The sequence below is a fragment of the Psammomys obesus genome, unplaced genomic scaffold, assembly GCF_907164565.1.
Source record: "Psammomys obesus unplaced genomic scaffold, mPsaObe1.curated_primary_1811, whole genome shotgun sequence".
NCBI classification, from domain to species: Eukaryota; Metazoa; Chordata; class Mammalia; order Rodentia; family Muridae; genus Psammomys; species Psammomys obesus.
Window position 1 is genome coordinate 47242279 of NW_026587216.1, and position 21056 is coordinate 47263334.

General features: G+C 38.8%; 1 protein-coding gene across 1 annotated transcript in view; it reads right to left on the reverse strand.

The window, feature by feature from the left end:
* The window catches only part of Cnbd1 (cyclic nucleotide binding domain containing 1), a 411690-nt gene that overhangs the window by 127478 nt on the left and 263156 nt on the right, over positions 1 to 21056 (reverse strand). Inside the window, 3 exon segments of the mRNA XM_055603581.1 lie at positions 8699 to 8831; positions 10251 to 10388; positions 14739 to 14926. Of these exon segments, the coding sequence (XP_055459556.1) occupies positions 8699 to 8831; positions 10251 to 10388; positions 14739 to 14926 (459 nt within the window).

A 21056-nucleotide genomic window follows, 5' to 3' on the forward strand; every position in this document is an offset into this window, starting at 1 on the left:
GTCCAGCTCTAAATTTTTGTCTTGGCAAGCAAGATGGAGATGTCACCATTTGTCAACCTCACATGCTTCTCAAGGTGACATTTATAGCAGCACACATAGGAAAAAGAGCTTAATATGTGGAGCAATTGTTATGAATTATGTTTATCAGTGATCATTTGTTTTGTCATCTCATAAAAAGAAAGTTATGTAGTGAGATTTAAATGGAACGAATGAAGAGGAGTGAGGTGAGGAAAGGGCTTCCAAGCTGAGGGGGTGAGAGGCACCAGTCACTACAAAGACACCGAAAGCCAGCAGATCCGGACCTGGTTATCCCTGGAGGAGAGAACATGTTATGTAACTCTGGGCAACCAATGAAGTTCCTCCACACCATCTGCGAGCCTGCCCTTGCTTGTTGGTCTCCAGGCAGACTCCCCAACGGCAGGCCATGCACCCTCCACCCGACTGCTTCCACAATGACATCAGCAGAAGTGGCCACAGGCTGTGAGCTCCAAGGGTCCCTTGCTGGTAATGCCCACATATCCTCCTTTTGGTTTGATTTATCGTGACCTGGGGAGACGGGATCCTTTGCCCCTCCCACTGTTGGCCCCAAGTTTCTGGTGATCACATCAGTGGACTGTACTTGTCTTAGGTTGCCCCAACTCTTGGGTCTTACAGTCATTGGCTATCCCCGGTGAGCACTCCCCGAGGGTGGCTCTGTCACATAGGAGGTTTTTTAAGGGCAGACCCTCATTAGTCAGACCCATAGTAATGGCCATTGGATAGGGTTGGCTAGAGGAGAGAGGAGGAGGGAACCAAACAGGAGCGGCAGAGGCAGAGAGGACATCATAGGTAACATTCCACGGTCGGTGCTGAAACTGGCGATTTGCAGGCCCGTAAAGAAGAATCTGTTTGGTATGGAACACTGTCACCACCTTTATGACTCCTCTGTGGGGGTGGGAGGCGTTCTCCTCCCTCCAGAGGGCTTATCACCGCCATGGTTCGATGGGCATACACTGTGGGCTGGAATCCAGATGGGTGTTGGTGAGCAAACCCTTGGCCCTGGGTAAGGAGAGGGTGTGGACCCTGCCGAGCACTGGTGACAGGGTCCTTTCAGCAGACAAGGGGAAGGGAGGTCATGGCAAAATCAGACCTCCAGTGTTTGTATGTGGGGGAGGCCCTGGTTGTATCAAAAGTGAGGAAGTTGGTTGTAAAAAGTGTTTCTACCAGTGTGAAATGGGGGTCTTGGGGCATCCAACAGATCTTTGTTCGAGGATCAATTCTTCGAGGGTTCTATTAGCTGTCTCCACTATGGCTGGACCCTGTGGATTATAGGGGATGCCGGTGGAGTGTTTAATGTCCCAGGAGTCCATGAATGAATTGAATTAAACAGAGATGTAAGCTGGGCCATTGTCAGTCTTAATCTCACATGGCACCCCCATAACCAACAAAGCAGTTCTAGTGGCCTTAATGGCATGTACTGCCTTTTCCCTTGAGAAAGCGTATGAATAGACACATTTGGAATAAGTGTCGACAATGGCATGGACATATTTAAGGTTACCAAAGCTTAGAATGTGCGTAACATCTACTTGCAAAATGGAATTGGGCATGAGTCCCCTAAGATTAACACCCTACTTTAAGAGGTCCCAATGGCGCCAGAGGGACCCAAGCTTTACCCTTATGGGACAGACATTAACATTGTTCCGAGAACAGTTGGGGGAGTAGAGTGCGCAGGCTGGAGGGGGACAGGTGGAATCTGTGATGCTTGTTCTATGGGGCAAGTGCCACTAAGCTTGTCCACTTGGGCATTCCCTTGACTATGGTACCAGGAAGCCTTGTATGGAATGGTACATGCTTGATAAACCATGGCTATTGTCTGTCATCCAGCATGATTCTTAGGGTACTGATCGTGTCATCAAGGAAAAGAGGGGGAGATCGAGGGCAGGTCAGGGACACACCCTGACCATTTATACAGCATAATTACAGTCAGAGAAGATATTAAGGGGTCCAATCCAATGGGGTGAGAGTCACTGCTGTCTCTACACAGACACTAGAGCCTGCCCTTGGCTGTTGGTCCCCAATGTCAGGACACGCACCCTCTGCCCAAATAAAAAATACATTTGAGATCTTAAGATTCAATCAGCAAAACTAATTCCTTAAAAAAAATTTTCTAAGTGCTAAGAGAACCTACACACACTGACCAGCATGGAGCTTAATTATTTTCCTTGCAGAGTAATAAATCATGGCTTTTGTCTAAACAAAAGCACTGCCATCATAGCAGACAATCCTCGACCAGTTTTAAAAGGCCTACAAATCTTAGGTACACTTTTGTCTATTGAAAAGAAAAAGGAAATGAGTCAATTCCACAATAGGAAAAAAAAGTGAAACCTAGTGGGAAAATTGCCCATGAGCTACTATTACAAAAACTTTGAGATAGTGTAATGGCTTCTGATGTACAGTAGGGTTTGGAAACTTTCAGGCCATGAGCCAAATTTAGGGCAACATGTATGTTCAAGGTAAAAATGATTTTTACATTTCAAATAAGAAAATGGATAGTCAATAAAGAAATGTTAAGCAACACACATTTTAAAATAAATGTTCTATGATTATTTGCAGAATGATTATAGACTTGTAAGATATTAAATGAGTATTGATTTATGTGAGGAAAGAGACAGTAGTATAATCTAAATTGGTCTAAAATAATTTAATAATGAGTGAATTTGGTTTAATTTGGGACCTTTGAGAAAAGGAACAACAAGCAAAGAGGATCACTTAGGCACACTGACAGTGAATGTCAGGTTTGACTGAAATGGGGTTGATATAAGACTGAGGCACACTAAAACTTGAAGCAAGTCATCTTTTAAATTATATTAGAAAATTTTGAAATTTCACTACTAATAAAGGTGAAACATGCATTATTTCAAAGCAGAGGAGTATGAGAAGCATTTTAGTATCTAATAGTACAGATGAGAACAAACAAAAAGAAAAAAAAAAAGAAAGAAAAGAGTGCAAAGGATTTAAATAGGCAAAGTGCTAGCATAAAACAGCAGATGGAATATTTTGAAATTGGCCAGGCAAACATCAATGGGACACACAACTGCTTTCACATCAGGAATTATCACAGAAGACAGAAGATAATGGTATAACACACCGACATACACAAACAACATGATCAAATGCAGATCCTCTACACACCAAAGACACATCAGAAAAGCAAGTGAGAGATTTTTAAAGTAACGGGTAGGTGAAAGAGGGGGATATGTGTTGCCAGTATAACCCTCTGAAGAGTGAAAATGGTTCTGCAGGCTGAAGGAAGCAGCTTCAGGTAAGGACAATTTGAAACCACTGGAAACATCAATACTGGTAAAGACAATCAATGTAGTTGTAAAGGACAGGACAGATTAATATTGGATTTTTTAATCTAATTTAAGGATTTACTTAATAAAATAATATCTATAAATATTGACTTTCTAACAAATAAAAATGTAATGAAATATGCCAGTAGCTACATAGGAAACAGATAGGAGAAAACAGATAAAGGAACAGATATCAAAGAATACCTCAGAACCACAGAGATAAACTAGGAGGACTAGAAAAAAAAATTATCTTTAAAATCACAAAATACAATAAGCAATATAAAATATATTTTACTTCTTTTATATCTATTTTGAGATCTGCCTGCCTTTGACTAATTAATGAGTACTGAAAGTAAGGATATGTGCCACCATGCCTGGCTCTTTTATATTTCTTTAGAAATTATAAAAACAATATCAATGATAAAGACATTTTGCCTTTTACATGTAGAATGAATGAATGAAAGCAACAGTATGCGAAGGCAGTAAAGAAAACAGAGCTATAAAATAAAATTTTAGGTGTATCTAGAATTAAGAAAATTGTTAATTTAAATTTAGATGTACACATTAAACTTTAGTACAACAATTAAAAAGACAGAAACACAGCTGAAAGTCATTGAGGTAATTAAAATGTTACATTATAAATAATGCCTTAATGGGAAATTGGTGAGCAAAGAAGAGTGACGGCAAAGAGCTTAAAAATCCCAGCACTGGGTGTAGGACACCCCACTTCCAGGTGTTGGTCAAGAGGACCCAAGAGACACCCTCTAAGTACGAGAAGTTTTGGCTAGTTCTCTTGTTTGCTTGCAAGAACTTGAGAGTGAAATCCTAATTGTACTCAGAGAGTTCAACCGCATAAAAAAGAAGGCATAAAATTGAGAGGGGAACACGGACAAAGGAAGGCAGCAGGGGAGTTGGAGAAAGGGTGGATGGAATGCAGTTAAAGTAATTGTATTAAAGAACAAAGTTCTCATAGACTCTATAAAAAAAATCAATGTCTCCCAACTGAAGGTTCCTTTAGGTTTAAGTCTGGCTTCCTGGGAGAAAGATATTTTTACCACTTGCAGGACTCACTGATCTTTAAGACACTGGTACCAAACTTTATTGTATTTCAGAGGCTAGAACTGCAGTTGTTCTCAAGGCAAAGTGTCAAAACATGCATCTGATGGCCAAACATTTGTGGCTAGATATTATTTATTTTACTGCCATTATTATTTTTATATATTTTTGTCCTTTATAAGTAAATTCATAGCTACATTTTTTTTTTTTTTTTTTAGTTTTCAAATTCTGTTTATGCCAAGTTCTACTGGAAAAATAGAGTTCTTGCCAGTAGAAGAAAGACAACAAGCAATCATTGTCAAGTTAATTTATTTTCTTTCTCTATGTATATGATATGTATTGGAACATCTTGGCTAATGTTATAAGCTAGTAATTAGCCACACTTTGGAAAAATTAACACAGGGAAAAAATACAAGCAACCCTAGCAAGCATGGTCATTGGGCCCCTTCATGTGTGAGGCCAGAGTGTGAAAGCTACAAGAAGCTAGAAAAGAACATGGAGTCAGAAACTGTTAATGATAAGTCCTTAAGTCTATTAAATATTTGAATAATTAACTAACTCCTCTGAAACTTTATGTAATACACATCCTTAAAATAATATCAGAGAACACTTTGTATGTTTTGGAAATCATTCACTTCTAACTTTAAAATAAAAATGGAAGTATAATTTCAGCTCTCTCTATATTTTCTGAGAGTAATTCTGTATAAATCTTAAGTCAAGAAGTGTATATGATACTAATGCTTTTATTTGATATATTGTCCATTACTATAAAAAAATGAGATTACTTTAATGGAATATATTCCTAAGCTAGATTTGCTTATTTATAAGAACCTTAATATGTTATTACTGAAAGGAAATTTATAGTCAGATCTGTCATTCTTATCTAAGGAAGATAAATCTTGCCTAAGCCCATGCACATTTATGCTTTACCTTTTATATGCTTAGTAATGAGTGGAAATGTTATTTTTACTTATTCAATGTAATAATAGAGTGTTTAACACAGTAGATAGTTTAACAAATGTTATTACTTTTCAAGACACCCAAGTTTATGAAATGTGTGTGTCCAGTACATTTTTAGCTCTTTAATGAGAACTTTAAATATTTTGATCCATGTTCTAGTTTAAGAAACATTATTAATAGTAACTAAATGTACGAAAGTCATAGAATTATTGATACCTTTACATTCCAGAATATCTTGTTCATATCATTTTAAACAGCTTAAGTATGATCTACTTTTATGTATACTAGTCTTTGAGATTAAGTTTATGGCCAATGTGTAACATATGTGATATAAAGTAAAAACTCTAAGGTGAGCTGAAAATAACTACATTTATCAAGGATGTCTCCACAATAAATATACTGAATTTCAAAAATCTAAATTTTTACTTTTATAAGTTAGTTTACTATCTGATTTATATGAGTACATTTGACAAAAAAAAAAAAATCTTTGCATTCACCTGTGGTTAGTAAAATGTGTTGTGCAAAACAGAAAAACAGCTCAATATAGTTACTTTTCCCTGGCTGATGTTCTAGTGTTTAGGATTTGGTACTCTTTTAAGGTTACTAATGTTTAGTTTCCATAGCAATATATATTTTATATATATGCAACATGGTTGTAAATGCTCTCTTTTAAGGAATGATGTTGTAAATATAAACGCTAAAAGGAAATTTATCAAATCTGGGTGGTTTAGTAGAGTATTTTTATGGTTTGAAGCCTAACCTTGCCTTTCAAGATTCTAGCATTTTCTTACAATATGCTACCAGGAACGTGCTGTACCACACACTAAGCTGAAACTCACTTTCCTCTTAACTAGTGATTCCTTCCAAGGGTACCATAGCCATGTTTTAAGGTGGGAAACTCAGAACCAAACCTGTGGGAACTTTAATCTCATACCTAACTTGAAATTAGCCTCACTGCCCTCTCAGTTCTATAAGTTTTCAGCAGCAGTATTTCTTAAAAGGTTTCTTCAACTATGATGGTCTTGATATTTTGTTGCACCAGTGTTTGAGAGGAGAAAAAGCACAAAGTCTCACTATTTATTCTCGCGCTTGTGGTTGTTTCTGGTGGGGCAAAGGGCCTCCTTTTTAAAGACAGAAATTCTCTGGATCTGTGGATTGTAGTATAAGTATCCTCTAATATCCACTTGTAAGTGAGAACATACCATGTTTGTTTTTCTGCGTCTGGGTTTCCTCTCTTATGTTGATCTTTTCTAGTTCCATCCATTTTCCTGTAAATTTCACAATATCTTTGTTTTTAATAGCTGAGTAGTATTCCACTGTGTAATCCACTGTGTAAATGTACTACAATTTCTGGATCCATTCTTTGGGTGAAGGGCATCCAGGTTGTTTCCAGTTTCTGGCTATTACAAATAAAGCTGCTTTGAACATAGGTGAGCAAATGTCCTTGTTGTATGGTTGAGCATATTTTGAGTATATGCCCCAGGAGTGGTATAGCTGGGTCTTGAGACAGAACTATTCCCAATTTTTTTCTCTCTGATTTCCAGAGAGGCTGTACAAGTTTACTTTCCCACCAGCAGTGGAGGAGTGTTCCCCTTCTTCATATCCTCTCAACATGTGTTGTCACCTGAGTTTTACAGATGCAAAGAAGCTAGGTAACAAGGCAGATGCTAGGGAGGGGGCTGAGATGTTACTCAGAAGGGGAAATAGAATAGACAGCAGAAGTGGATGAAGAGAGGGAACTGGACAGGAGATGGAATGGGGAGGAGAACCAGGGTGAGGATCAAATGTGGGAAGACCGGGGTGCAAGGTGAGAGGGCTGGGAACAAGAATGGAAACTGGGGAGGGACATCTCTTGGTCAAGCTGGATGGCTGATATAGGGTAGGCTCCTCAGAGGATAGGGGTGTGACACTAGAGGGGGGGGCATGGAGACTGAAGTGACCACCTCTTAGCTAGGCAGGACTAGTGGGTGAGAGGGAATCAACAACCCCCCTACAAAGTACCTGTGATCCAAAAGTTACCATGTGTACAAGAAGTGCAAGGATAATCAGGTAACAAAGATAGAGGGAAAGTCCGAACAATAATTGGCCCAACCTGAGACTCACCCTATGATAGACAGCCAGCCCCTGACACTAATAAGGACACACTGCTATGCTTGCAGACAGAAGCCTAACTTGAATGTCTTCTGGGAGGCACCAGCCAACAGCAGATCATGACAGATATTGGGACTGGCAGTGAAGCATGGGGTGGAACTCTGGGGGTCCTGCAGAAGTGTTGGGGGAAAGATGGAAGGACCTGGAGGGGACGGGAACCTCACAGGAAGACCAGCAGAGACCACTAACCCAGTCCCATGGGAGCTTTCAGAGAATGAGACATCAGCTAAGGAGCATGCATGATCTGGACCTAGGCACACATGTAGCCAATGGGCAGCATGATCTTCATATGAGGCACCTGGAGAGTAGATGGGGGGGGTATTTCAACATGGACTCCCTTGCCTACTTTTAGATCACTTCCCCCTGGCAGGGCTGCCTTGCATGGCCTCAGGGAATGAAGATATGGCCAGTCCTGAAGTGACTTGGTATGCTGGGGAAGGTTAATAAGGGGGAGGGGGCTCCCCATTTCTGGGGGAAAAGAGGAAGGGGACGGGCCACTCTCAGGATGCAAAGTACATAAAGTAATATAAAAAAAGAGAGAACATCTCATCCACACTTTTGTACTTCATCCTTCCTGTCCCCTCCTGTTTGCTTGGCTCTCCCGGGATAATAATTGATGTAAAGGGACTCAATGCTCTCTATGCTTTCGTGTACACATACTCCAGGAAGCTCAGGGAAGCCCTCCAGATGTGGCTAATCAAACCAGAACATCATCCTTGCTCTTGCTCTGACTGGGACTTCACCTCCTCTAGAAACTGCACAAATTAAATCTCCAAAATTATAAACAAGGAATTCCAACGTAATGCCACATGTTGGAATTACACATTTGAGGGGGAAACTCAAATTATACGTAGAGTGAGGAAGCACTGACTAGAGTGACTCTCTAACCTCACCCTTTGCAGTTTGGCCCTTAATGTAATTCTCAGTATGCAGGAATAGAAGTGTGGAGAGCTGGAGATTGGAGGGAGATACAAAATGTGGGCCTGGACTCAAGCTTCTCTTGAAGCAAAACATGCTTACTTTTTAATTAAAGATGGAAGTATTTTAAATATCCAATTCATAGTTAAGAATTCAGTAAGAGGACGCCTATATGAAGATATATCATTTGTATTATTTAAAATATTGAAACTAAAAAGAATTACATATCCAATAATATAACTTTACATGAAGAAACAAGTCTAAAATTGAATTAAACTTACCTTGACCTGGAGGAAAATGCTTCCGTTTACAAAGTGAAACTAGATCACATATGTACAAAGTAGGCCAGTGTTCATAAAAAGGACACTTGTGGATTAATTTCAATTTTAGCAGATTTTCCTGTCTTTCTTTTTCCTGAAAAAGAATTCCATTATCATATTTCAAAATGATATAATTTAAAAATTAACAAAAAATAACAAAAAGAAAAATGGCAGAAAAAAGAAAATAATGGCTATGTGGCTATTACTCAATAAAAGATAATTTTGAGTAGCATTTGGTTTTCACTATGACAAATAGCTATACTGAGTTTCTAATCTTCAGATTTGTTCACCAATATTCTCAATTGTTCCATAATGTTTTACATTTCCATAAAAATGAACACATTCTAAAGCTGTTCTAAACAAGTCTCAAATGACGTGTGTGTGTCTGTGTTTATGTATGTGTTCATGTGATTATTTCTCATAAGGGAAAAAACAAAACAAGAAAAATATTTTTAAGAGAACCACTCTGAAATTCAAACATATTGGTATCTGGTATTTAGGAAAATGCTGAATTCTGGAAAAGTCACATTTCTCTGAGATCATCACAAAGTAAGAAGAGAGATACATCTTCACCTTCCAGCATGAGCACTGGACCTGCAAATACCATGACGGCCCTGGGCCTGCATTAGAACTGTCAAAAAGACTATGGTGACCTCCCAACCCCATCCTTTAGGTAAACTTCCTCTAACCTCTAAATGAAGTGGGGGTGGGCAGTTTTGATTTAGACCAGGGAAAACAAATTTACATGAACAGATTGCCTTAAACAGCAGAGTTGAATGCTCAGAATTAAGTTTAAATGTCTTTTCACTCAGCCCTGAATTTGAAAATCTGTGTGACTCTGAATTATTACACCAAGCCTTCTTAGTTTGCTTTTCTGTTGTTGTGATGAAATAAAATAACCCAAAGCAACTTGAGGAAGGGATCACTTATTTCGGCTTATAAGATACAGCCCATCATCTAGAGAAGCCAGGGCAACTCAGGGCAGGAACCTGGAGGCAGGAACAACAACAACAAACAACACTGAATACTGGCTTGCTATTCCAGCTGACTTGGCTATTGCCCAGGCCACCTGCCCAGGAATGGGGCCCCCGGTGAAGTGGGTCCTCATACATTAATTAGCAGTTGAGGATATGCCCCTCAGAAATAGCCACGGATCCATGTGATGGAGGCAATTCTTCAACTAAGATTCCCTCTTCCAACAGGTCTGTTTCAAGTTGACAGAAAGTGACCAGCACAGATTCTGCAGGGAGACTGGTACAGACTGTTGAGATCTTGAAAGTAATAGTTGTGTGACCTATCCAGTCATTCTATGCCCCCAATCACAGTAGAAGCTATCAACATATAAGCTATGTATTTGCTGAATGAATGAATTAATTAATTTGAAATTCATAAAAAGTATTTTCATGCCACATACTGAAAGGAGTTTCTGAATGCTGCTCCTCAAGTAAACCACAATTTATGTTCTCTATGATCAAGTCAAATTTCAAAAGTAAAATAGAAGTGCAACACATACTGATTTTAACTTCTCATACTCCTTTGTAGGAATCTTAAGGATTTCGCAGTCATCCTCTGTCACAACTGAATGCAGAGTTCCATCCATTTCAGCCTTAGGAATAAATTTCAGTGATCCAAATGTGTTCCATTTTTTCAGCTGTGAAAAGCATCAAGATGCAGGCAGACTTCATCACTATTCATTAACACACAGACACCAGTGAGAACTATGTCAAGAGTCTAAGGGAGTCTGCAAGACAGTTGCATTCCTAGTTGCATTACTACGGAAGAAGGGTCCTTCATCTCAGCCTGGATGGTTCATGTGTCTCCAAACATGCCTTTTCCTCAACACAAAATTTTCTGTTTTTCAGCAATATAAAGAAAATGCCATAAGAAAGGATATTTCCTTGTTATTGTCCTTTTAAGTGCCAGGTAAATATTTGACATATAGTCAAAATTAAAATATATTTGTTGTTGATGAAAGAAGGGTTCAAATGGTCAGTATACAACTCTTTCATTGATAGTCTTACATGTTGGTAGTGACAAATAAAATGAACACAGTATTGCTAAAGCAATAAGACAATAAGACAACTAAAGGAGATCAAGGGGATACAAATTGGAAAGGAAGAAGTCAAAGTGTCACTATTCGCAGATGATATGATAGTATACATGAGAAACCCCAAAAATTCAACCAGAGAACTCCTTCAGCTGATAAACACCTTCAGCAAAGTGGCAGGATACAAAATCAACTCAAAAAAATCAGAAGCCCTCCTGTATACCAAAGACAAAAGAGCTGAGAAAGAAATCAGGGAAACAACACCCTTCACAATAGCCACTAATAACATAAAATACCAAGGGGTGACTCTAACCAAGCAAGTGAAAGACCTGTTTGGAAAAATCTTTAAGTCTCTGAAGAAAGAAATTGAAGAAGATATCAGAAGATGGAAAGATCTCTCATGCTCATTGATTGGTAGGATTAACATTGTAAAAATGGCCATCCTGCCAAAAGCAATCTACAGATTCAATGCAATTCCCATCAAAATACCAACTTAGTTCTTTATAGACCTTGAAAGAAAAATTCTCAGCTTCATATGGAGAAACAAAAAACCCAGCATCTCCAAAACGATCCTGTACAACAACAGATCTCCTGGAGGTATCTCCATCCCCGAACTCAAGCTGTACTACAGAGCAATAGTAATAAAAACTCCATGGTATTGGCATAGAAACAGAAAGGAGGATCAATGGAACCACATAGAAGACCCAGAAATAAACCCACACACCTATGAATACTCATTTTTTTTTTGACAAAGAAGCCAAAATCATTCAATAGAAAAAAGACAGCATCTTCAACAAATGGTGCTGGTCCAACTGGATGTCTACATACAGAAAAATGAAAATAGATTCATATTTATCACCCTGCACAAAACTAAAGACCAAGTGGATCAAAGACCTCAACATAAAACAAGATATTCTAAATCGGTTAGAAGAAAAAGTGGGGAACAGCCTAGAACTCGTTGGCACAGGAGACAACTTCCTGAAAAGAACACCAACATCACATGCTCTAAGAACAACAATCAATACATGGGACCTCATGAAACTGAAAAGCTTCTGTAAAGCAAAAGACACTGTTATCAGAACAAAACAACAGCCTACGGACTGAGAAAGGATCTTCACCAACCCTATATCTGACAGAGGGCTGATATCCAGAATATATAAAGAACTAAAGAAATTAAAAGCAACAAATCAAGTAATTCAATTAAAAAAAAAATGGGATACGGAGCTAATTCTCTTGGTACAGAGAATTCTCTGTAGAGAAATACAGAATGGCAGAGAAACTTAAGGAGATGCTTAACACCCTTAGCCATCAGGGAGATGCAAATCAAATGACACTGAGATTTCACCTGACACCCATCAGAATGGCCAAGATGAATAACTCAAGTGACAACACATGCTGGAGAGGTTGTGGAGAAAGGGGAGCCCTCCTCCAATCTGGTGCTTTCTTTGACAATTAGGAATAGTGCTTCCCCAAGATCCAGCTATATCACTCCTAGGCATATACCCAAAATTTGCTCAAGTACACAACAAGGATATTTGCTCAACCATGTTTGTAGCAACTTTATTTGTGATAGCCAGAACCTGGAAAACAACCCAGATGTCCCTCAATGGAGGAATGGGTACAGAACTTGTGGTATTTTTGCACAATGGAATACTACTCAGCAATCAAAAACGAAAAAATCATGAAATTCTCAGGCAAATGGTGGGATCTAGGAAAGATCATTCTGAGTGAGGTATCCCAGAAGGAGAAAGACACACATGGTATATACTCATTCACATATTCCTATAAGATATGATCAACATAATGAAATCTATACACCTAAAGAAGATAAACAAGAAAGAAGACCCAGGGTAAGATGATCAGTCCTCACTTAGAAAGACAAATGGTAGGTGCATTTGACATAGGCGAAAACAAGTAACAGGGCAGGAGCCTACCACAAAGGGCCCCTGAAAAACTCTCCTAGCAGTGTATCAAAGCAGATATTAAGACTCATAACCAATCCTTCGGCAGAGTGCAGGGAACCATATGAAAGAATGGGGAGTTTGTATGACGTGGGAAGGATAGGAGCTCTACAAGGACCAAATATATCTGGGTGAAGGGGTCTTCTCTGAGACTGAAACTCCACCAAGGACCATGTATGGATATAACCTAGAACCTCTGCTCAGATGAAGCCTGTAGTAGCTCAGTAAGCAATTGGTTTACCATAGTAAGGGGAAAAGGGACCATTTCTGACAGGAACTCAGTGGCAGGCTCTTTGACCTCCCCAACCCCCCAAGGGAGGAGAGTTGTGCTAGGCCACAGAGGAGGATTTTGCAGCCAGTCCTGAAGATACCTGATAAAACAGGGTCAGATGAAAGGGGAGGAGGTTCTCCCCAATCAGTGGACTTGGAAAGGGGCAGGGAGGAGATGAGGGAGGGAGGGAGGGTTTGGGAGGGAATAAGAAAGCAGGATATTGCTGGAATACAGAGTTAATAAAATGTAGCTAATAAAAAAGAAAGAAAGAGAGAGAGAAAGAAGGAAGGAAGGAAGGAAAGAAAGAAAGAAAGAAAGAAAGAAAGAAAGAAAGAAAGAAAGAAAGAAAGAAAGAAAGAAAGAAAGAAAGAGAAAGAAAGAAAGAAAAGACTGGAAGGGGATGAGAGAAGAGGGCTACAGGTGGGATACAATGTGAATAAAGCATAATTAAAAATAAATTTTAAAAAAATGTAAAAAAAAATGTGGTACATTTACACAATGGAAAGCCACTCAGCAATTAAAAACAAGTAAATCATGAAATCTTCAGGCAAATGGATGGAGCTGGAAAAGATAATCCTGAGTGAGGTAACCCTAAAAAAGAAAGACACACATGGAATATGCACTCACTTATAAGCAGATATTAGCCCTATAATATAGGATAACCATACTAAAATTTTTAGTTCTAAATAAGCTAAAAACAAGGAGGAGCCTAAGGAAGAGGCTTAATCCTCATTGTGAAGGGCAAACAGGATAGATATCAGAAATAGGAGAAGACAGGGAACAGGACAGGAGCCTTCCATAGGAGACCTCTGAAAGACTACCCACCAGGGTATCAAAGCAGATGCTGAGACTCATAGCCAAACTTTGAGCAGATTGCAAGGAATCTTATGGAAGAAAAGGGAGATAGAAAGACCTGGAAGGGACAGCAGCTCCACAGGGTGACCAACAGAGACAAAATATCTGGGCTCAGGCAGTCCTGCAGAGACTGATGAATCAACCAAGGACCGTGCATGGAGAGGACCTAAATCCTCTGCTCAGATGTAGCCCATAGGCAGCTCAGTCTCCATGTGGATTCTCTAATAAGAAGAGAAGGGACAGTCACAGGCGTGAATTCAGTTGCCTGCTCTCTGATCACCTCCTCCTGTCAAGGTAGCCTAACTAGGCCACAGAGCAAGAGGATCCAGACAGTCCTGATGAGACCTGATAGGCTTGGGTCAGATAGTAGAGGAGGACCTCCCGTGGACTAGGAAAAGAACATGGGGGTGCGGAGGGCTGGACCAGGAAGGGATAAGAAAGGAGTCTACAGCCAAGGTACAATGTGAATGAATTGTAATAAATAAAATAATAATAAAGAAAAACATAATAAAAACACGTTTTTGGCTTTGATTTGAAGGCACGTTACTTACCTTGTCTGTCCCCACTCAAGTCATTTGCTCCAACTTCTTCACCCCAAGTTAATATACTTCTTTGAATCAGCAATGCCTATCTTGCCATGGTATCAAACATGCTACGTAACCACTGCAAGTGTGTGATATGCTGCAGAAGGCTTCTTCATTAAAAATTTCAATAAAGCATTAAGTTCCACAGCAGGACTAGCATTCATATTTTAAGGATATATTATTTGGCCAATTTAAATGCCTGAAGATTTTGGCACCCACAAATCTAAGAAATAAAAATTTTGTAATATTTTTATCTGTGTTTATAAGAACTAAAGCCTCTTACTATAAGTTCCTGCGAAGGCAGGTATAGCTCCGACATTGTGGAGGTTTTTAATTCTGCATCAAAAGCTGTGCCTTCCTTGGGAATTGCAGGGATGACTGAGCCATTATTATTACACAGACTTCTTAGCTCCTTCACACGAGGTCGAGCCCGGCCCTTCAGTAGGATATAAAGTCCATCATCACCGATCACTGAAATAAATTGAAACCAAATACAGATCTAAGGCATCAGTTAAACATGGAGTAACTCTAGCAAATTCCTTCTAGCCCAGAGTATCACAATAACATCAGTGCAACACTCAGTTACTCACAGCCAGACAAAAGGAATAACAGATGCATGTTTGATTCATTCTCTTTTTATTTAGTTTCTAACATTTTTATTTTAATTAACATATAATTACATCATTACCCTTTCCTTTTTAAACCACATTCGATAGTAACACATCTTCTCTGGTAACTATTAGAGTTTAATAGAAAGAGAACAAGTTAACATATAATAATTAATAGATACAGACTATTAAGAGAAAATTAGGATTAGGAAAACCTTTAATCTTTATCTACTCTCCCCAAATTTTCCACTTTCCTGTATCATATAGCAAGACATGTATATCAATAATTTCATTAACAGTCACTCTAGACAGATAGCAGGCAAGCTGAGGAAATATTTTGAAGGGGCTAATTGAATTTTACAGAACTGGTCCTATTCCACTTGTCACCACAACCTGTCATCCTACATTATTCTTGAAGCTCAATTTTGTACCTGAATACTAACAGGGTACCTCAATAGAGTACCTGTTAGTACTCTAATACCAATTCAAAATCACTTCGAGGTCTTAAAAAGCATCAGCTTTGTTAGGCCACAGAGAAGGACAATGTAGCCAGCCAGTCCTGATGAGACCTGATAAGCTAGGGTCAGATGGAAGGGGAGGAGGACCTCCCCTATCAGTGGACTTGGGGAGGGGCATGGGAGGAGATGAGAGATGGAGGGTGTGATTGGGAGTGAATGAGGGAGGGGGCTAAAGCTGGGATACAAAGTGAATAAACTGTAATTAATATAAAAAAATAAAGATATTAAAAAAGCATATTCTTTCAGATATAGAAAGTGTGTGGTATCTTTTCCCATTTCATGATTGCTTGCATCACGTTGTGAATGGATAATGTCATTAAAGTGCTTTGAGATCACTTCCTACATGAGCAGAAACTATGCAAACTGATATTTAGAGGCAACTGTATGTTTTGTACCACTTCAAAACCATCAATTGCTCATATTCTCTGCATTTTTCTATAGCTTAAGTATTTATTAACTTCCCTAATTGTTACTCTTCAAGAACCATAAGAAAGTAATTTTAATGCATTTTAAGCCAATATTAGTTTTGGATGAATGTCTAAGATTAAAATGGTTTGCATTCTGGGCTGTACATGATCAGCCACTAAATAATATATGTACTGAAATAACTGAAGAAAAAAATGTATTAGTTAGGTAATCTGTGACTGATTGCTTAGGGTAAAGAAAGGAGTAAAGTAAATCAGTAGACATGCGGACATACATGTTCAGATTTTGGACAGATGAAACAGGTATTGCTTAGCTCACATTAAAAGCAGTTAGGAAGATGTGTCCAGTATGAAATCCGATGCAAAGCCACTACTTTCTCTGTGTAAACTCTCTTTTTTTTCCACGCCTAAGAAAGCTGTAATTATACTGGATGCGATACAAGCAATGGTAAAAATACAACTTGAAACATGCCCTTAACAAGTGTATTCACACAATACATCTGATTAATAAAATATTGGGAAACTCTTTCCAAGTATTCACATCCATGCTTCATGGTGCTAACAACGGTGATATGATGCTGGTGCCAAGACAAATATCTTGAAACTAAAATGAAAAGGTGGGAAAATTAGAAGGTACTGACATTTTCTAGGTATTTTTTTTCTGGTGTCTTATTAGGCTATAACATAAACACATCCTTAAAAATGTCTGTAATTCTCTATAGAAGCTGAAGCTTGTGTCTGTGTATATATATATATATATATATATATATATATATATATATATATTGCCGGTATTATCCTTGAATCATATGTTTGCAATATAAGTAGTTAGATTGTAAAGGGGAATATAACCCATGTGTAAGTGCAGGGCAATTTTAACCCAGTAACATGGCTCCTCTGGCAAAGGATTATATCCAAAGACCTTCTACATCTGTGTAATCTGGCTGAAATACTGACATGCCCATAGCATACACCTTTAAACCCTGATGGTGACGATAAGGTTACTGTGCAGAAGGGAGCACCCAAGTTTGAAAGCAACTTCTATGTGAAGGGCAAAGTGATGAATCAGAGAAAGATTTGGCAGAATGAGTCAGAGGTAGGAAACACTCAACTTTGAGGAGAACACCACAGGAAAGAGAAGCTACTTAAGAGTAGCACTGGGAGAAAGGAGAGAGGGTTTTACTGAGAGAAGAAGAGGTATTGTGTTGTGTTATGTTGTGTTGTATTGTGTTGTGTAAAACTGTCCAGTTTTACAGAGATAGGATGGAGAGAGAACAAGCTAGACACAGAAGAAAACCGAATGAGCCAGAGAATGAGAAGGAGCTAGTAGACATTATTGCCAGAGTTAGTTTGAGGGCAAGCAGAGCAATTCTGTCAGAAGCTGAGAGAAGCAAGTTTGAATCATTCAGTTTGGAGAGGTGTTTTTGGCTGGAGCAGCTAAGTTAAATGAGCCACCTAGAGTTCAGAAGGAGCTAGAGAAGGGAAGTTTATTCAGCCATGAGTCTCAGGGGCTTAAACATTTTAAGCCTAGGTCAGCAGATGGAGGCTGGCAGCTGAAGACCTCAAGGTTTGGGTTAAAGAAGATAGATTGTACAAAGCTAGAAGTTTCCAGGCCTAGGCCTAGGGATCCCTGGAATAGAGAAAGAAATGCTCGGGGCTCAGCCCAACCCATGTATTCGCACAGCTTGTACGCAGCTATCCTCTGAGGAAATAAAAACATTTACATATAAGACTTTAAATTTCAAAACCTATATTTAGAGAAGGGTGTGTCTATGAAAGGAATAGCTGTAGAAAACTCTCAGAAATTTAAAACACAAATGCAATGATCTTTGGTTTGGAAGTCCCTACATTTTTATTTTACACTTTATATTCCTGCTGTAGACCCCTCTACCCTCCCCTCCCAATCCTATCCTCCTTCCCTCTTCTCCCCTACCCCAGTTCACTGATAGGGGAGGTCCCCCCCTTCCATCTGTCCCTAGCCTATCAGGTCTCATCAGGACTGGCTGCATTGTCTTCCTTTGTGGCCTGCAAGGCAGCTCTGCCCCCAGGAGGAGGCAATCAGAGAGCCAGCCACTGAGTTCATGTCAGAGACAATCCCTGCTCCCTTTACTAAGGAACCCACTTGAAGACTGAGCTGTCAAGGGCTACACCCAAAAGAGACTCAAGTACACAACAAGGACATTTGTCTGTGCTAGGCTTCTGCTGGAGAGAATGTGAAGAAAGGAGAACCCTTCTCCATTGCTGGTGAGAATGTAAACTTGTACAACCACTTTGGAAATCAATCTGGCACTTTCTCAGACAATTAGGAATAGTGCTACCTCAAGATCCAGCTATACCACTCCTAGGCATATATCCAAAAGATACTCAAGTATAAAACAAAGACATTTGCTCAACCATGTTCATAGAAGCTTTATTTGTAATAGCCAGAATCTGGAAATAATCCAGATGTCTCTCAACTGAGGAATGGATACAGAAATCGTGGTACATTTACACAATGGAATACTACACGGCAATTAAAAACAAGGAAATCATGAAATTTGTAGACAAATGGTGGGAACTAGAAAAGATCATCCTGAGTGAGCTATCCCAGAAGCAGAAAGACACACATGCTATATACTCACTTATAAGTAGATAATAGATATATAATATAATATAAACAAATAAAATCTATACTCCTGAAGAAGCCAAGCAAGAAGGAGGACCCTGGGTAAGATGCTCCGTCCTCTTTCAGAAAGGCAAATGGGATAGAGGAAGAAAAGAGGGAGCAAGTCTCTACTTAAATAAGCCAGATATGATAATAAAATATTATCATGTGGTTATGTGTTAATTTCTTCTGTAATAATTCACATCAATATGATAAAGCTGTTTCATAGTAATATCCATTATAATTCATAGAACATCAGTAGCCACTGTACATGGTCTAATTAGGACATGACTGTCACACTAGGCATTGAAATTATAAGCAGCACACTCCAAATTAAATATGGTCAACTTGGGGATGATGGTAATTTCACTGATCTCAAGAAAATATTCCTTGTTCTTCTGGCTTTGCCAGTGACAGAAACTTCTGTATATAATCTCTGTTTAGGTGAGTTTCTGTTTTGTGCAGGGTGATAAAGATAGATAGATAGATAGATAGATAGATAGATAGATAGATAGATAGATAGACCCATTTATATATAAATGGGTCTAATTGCAATTTTCTACATGGACATCCAGTTAGACCAGCATCTTTTGTTCAAGATGTTATCTTTTTCCATTGCATGGTTTTGACATCTTTGTCAAAAATCAGGTGATCGTAGGTGTGTGTGTTTATTTCTGGGTCTTAGATTCCATTGATCCAACAGTCTTTTTCTACCCGTCTTACACCCATCATGATGGCTAAGATCAAAAAAGCAAGGGACAGTACACTTTGGAGAGGATGTGGAGAAAGGGAAACAGCTTTCCATTGCTGGTGGAAGTACAAACTTGTAAAACAACTTTGGAAATCAATCTAGAGCTTTCTCAGAAAACTGGGAATAGTGCTACCTCATGATCCAGCCATACCACTTCTGGGTATATACCTGAAAGATACTACACTGTGCAACAAGGACATTTAGTCAACCATGTTTACAGCAGCTTTGTTTGTAATAGCCAGAATCTGGAAACAACTTAGATGCCCCTCAACCAAAGAATGAATACAGAAATTATGGTACAGTTACACAATGGAACACTACTCAGCTATTAAAAACAAGGAAATCATGGAATTTGCAGGCAAATATATAGAACTAGAAAAGAACATCCTGAATGATGTATCCCAGACCCAGAAAGACATACGTGGTATATACTCACCTACCATAGAGATCCTCTGAAAGGCTCTACCCAAAGGGAGATTGAAACCAATGCTGAGGCACATACCCAAACTTTAGGCAGAGTGCAGGGAGTCTTGTAGAAGAACAAGGAGGTGGGGATAGAGGGACATGGAGGGGACAGGAACCCCACCAGGAGACCAACAAAGCTAAAGGCTCTGAGCCCAAGGGGTTCTGCAGAGACTGATGCACCAAGGAGGACCGTGCAAGGAGAGGACCTAGACCCCTTGCACAGAGCCCGTTCTATTGGAGCTGAATCACTGGTAGGAAAATGAGTGAAAGTTTACATAGAGAAAAATGAAACAAAGGGAGAAGCTTTTGGGAAACACTTTAGTAAAATGGAGGCAAGAATGAATGCAATATTCATAGATGTCGAGGGATCCTTCTTCACGAAAGGACTTTCTAATTAAAGCATCCCTCTCTTGAGGTATCTGGATAAGAATAATGTTAATAAAAATTATGTTAAGACAAATTACAAGGATTACAATATTTAAATCTGATCCTTCCTATCCAAGTTTGTAACAGAGGGAAAATAGTAAAAGAAAATTTAAAAATTGATATTTTTCATATAATCTATGAAATAGATTTCATAATCTGTGACTATGGAGTTTCCTTTTTGACTTACTGCAAAAGTTTAATAGGAAACTGGATTTAGTGTTTTGAAAATCAGTCTTTTCAGGGGCTGGTAAAATTTCACCTGGTGCTTTCTACTGAAGCAAGACTCTGAAGCAAGCAACAGTTCATAGGAGGTCCTGGTATTCTGAAAGCTAGCATCAAAATGCTAGTTAGCATCGTGCTGTTGTGTAAGTACCTGTTTCAGAAGCATTTCTAATTTACTATATTTTTTAGTGATGATGGGCTATTGGGACACAAACCATTTAGCTTGAGGAATAGTTTCATTTAGTTACAATTAAATTGGTTGCATATTTATGAATATTACATAAAAACAATTTGTTATTTATTCATTTTGAATACATATATAACAGATTTAAACACACAAGTCTTTTTTATTAGAATTCCTTGCGCAATTGGGCACACTCGTTATTCAAAAATGTTTGCTTATTTATTTTGTAAGTATGTATACATGTGAGGGTTATTAATTTGTCAGTAAAAAACTGTATTCAGTTACTCAGCCTCTCTGGCGAAGAGAGGTTTATTATATGAGCCTAGATGAACAAAAAATTTTAAGAACTTAACATTTT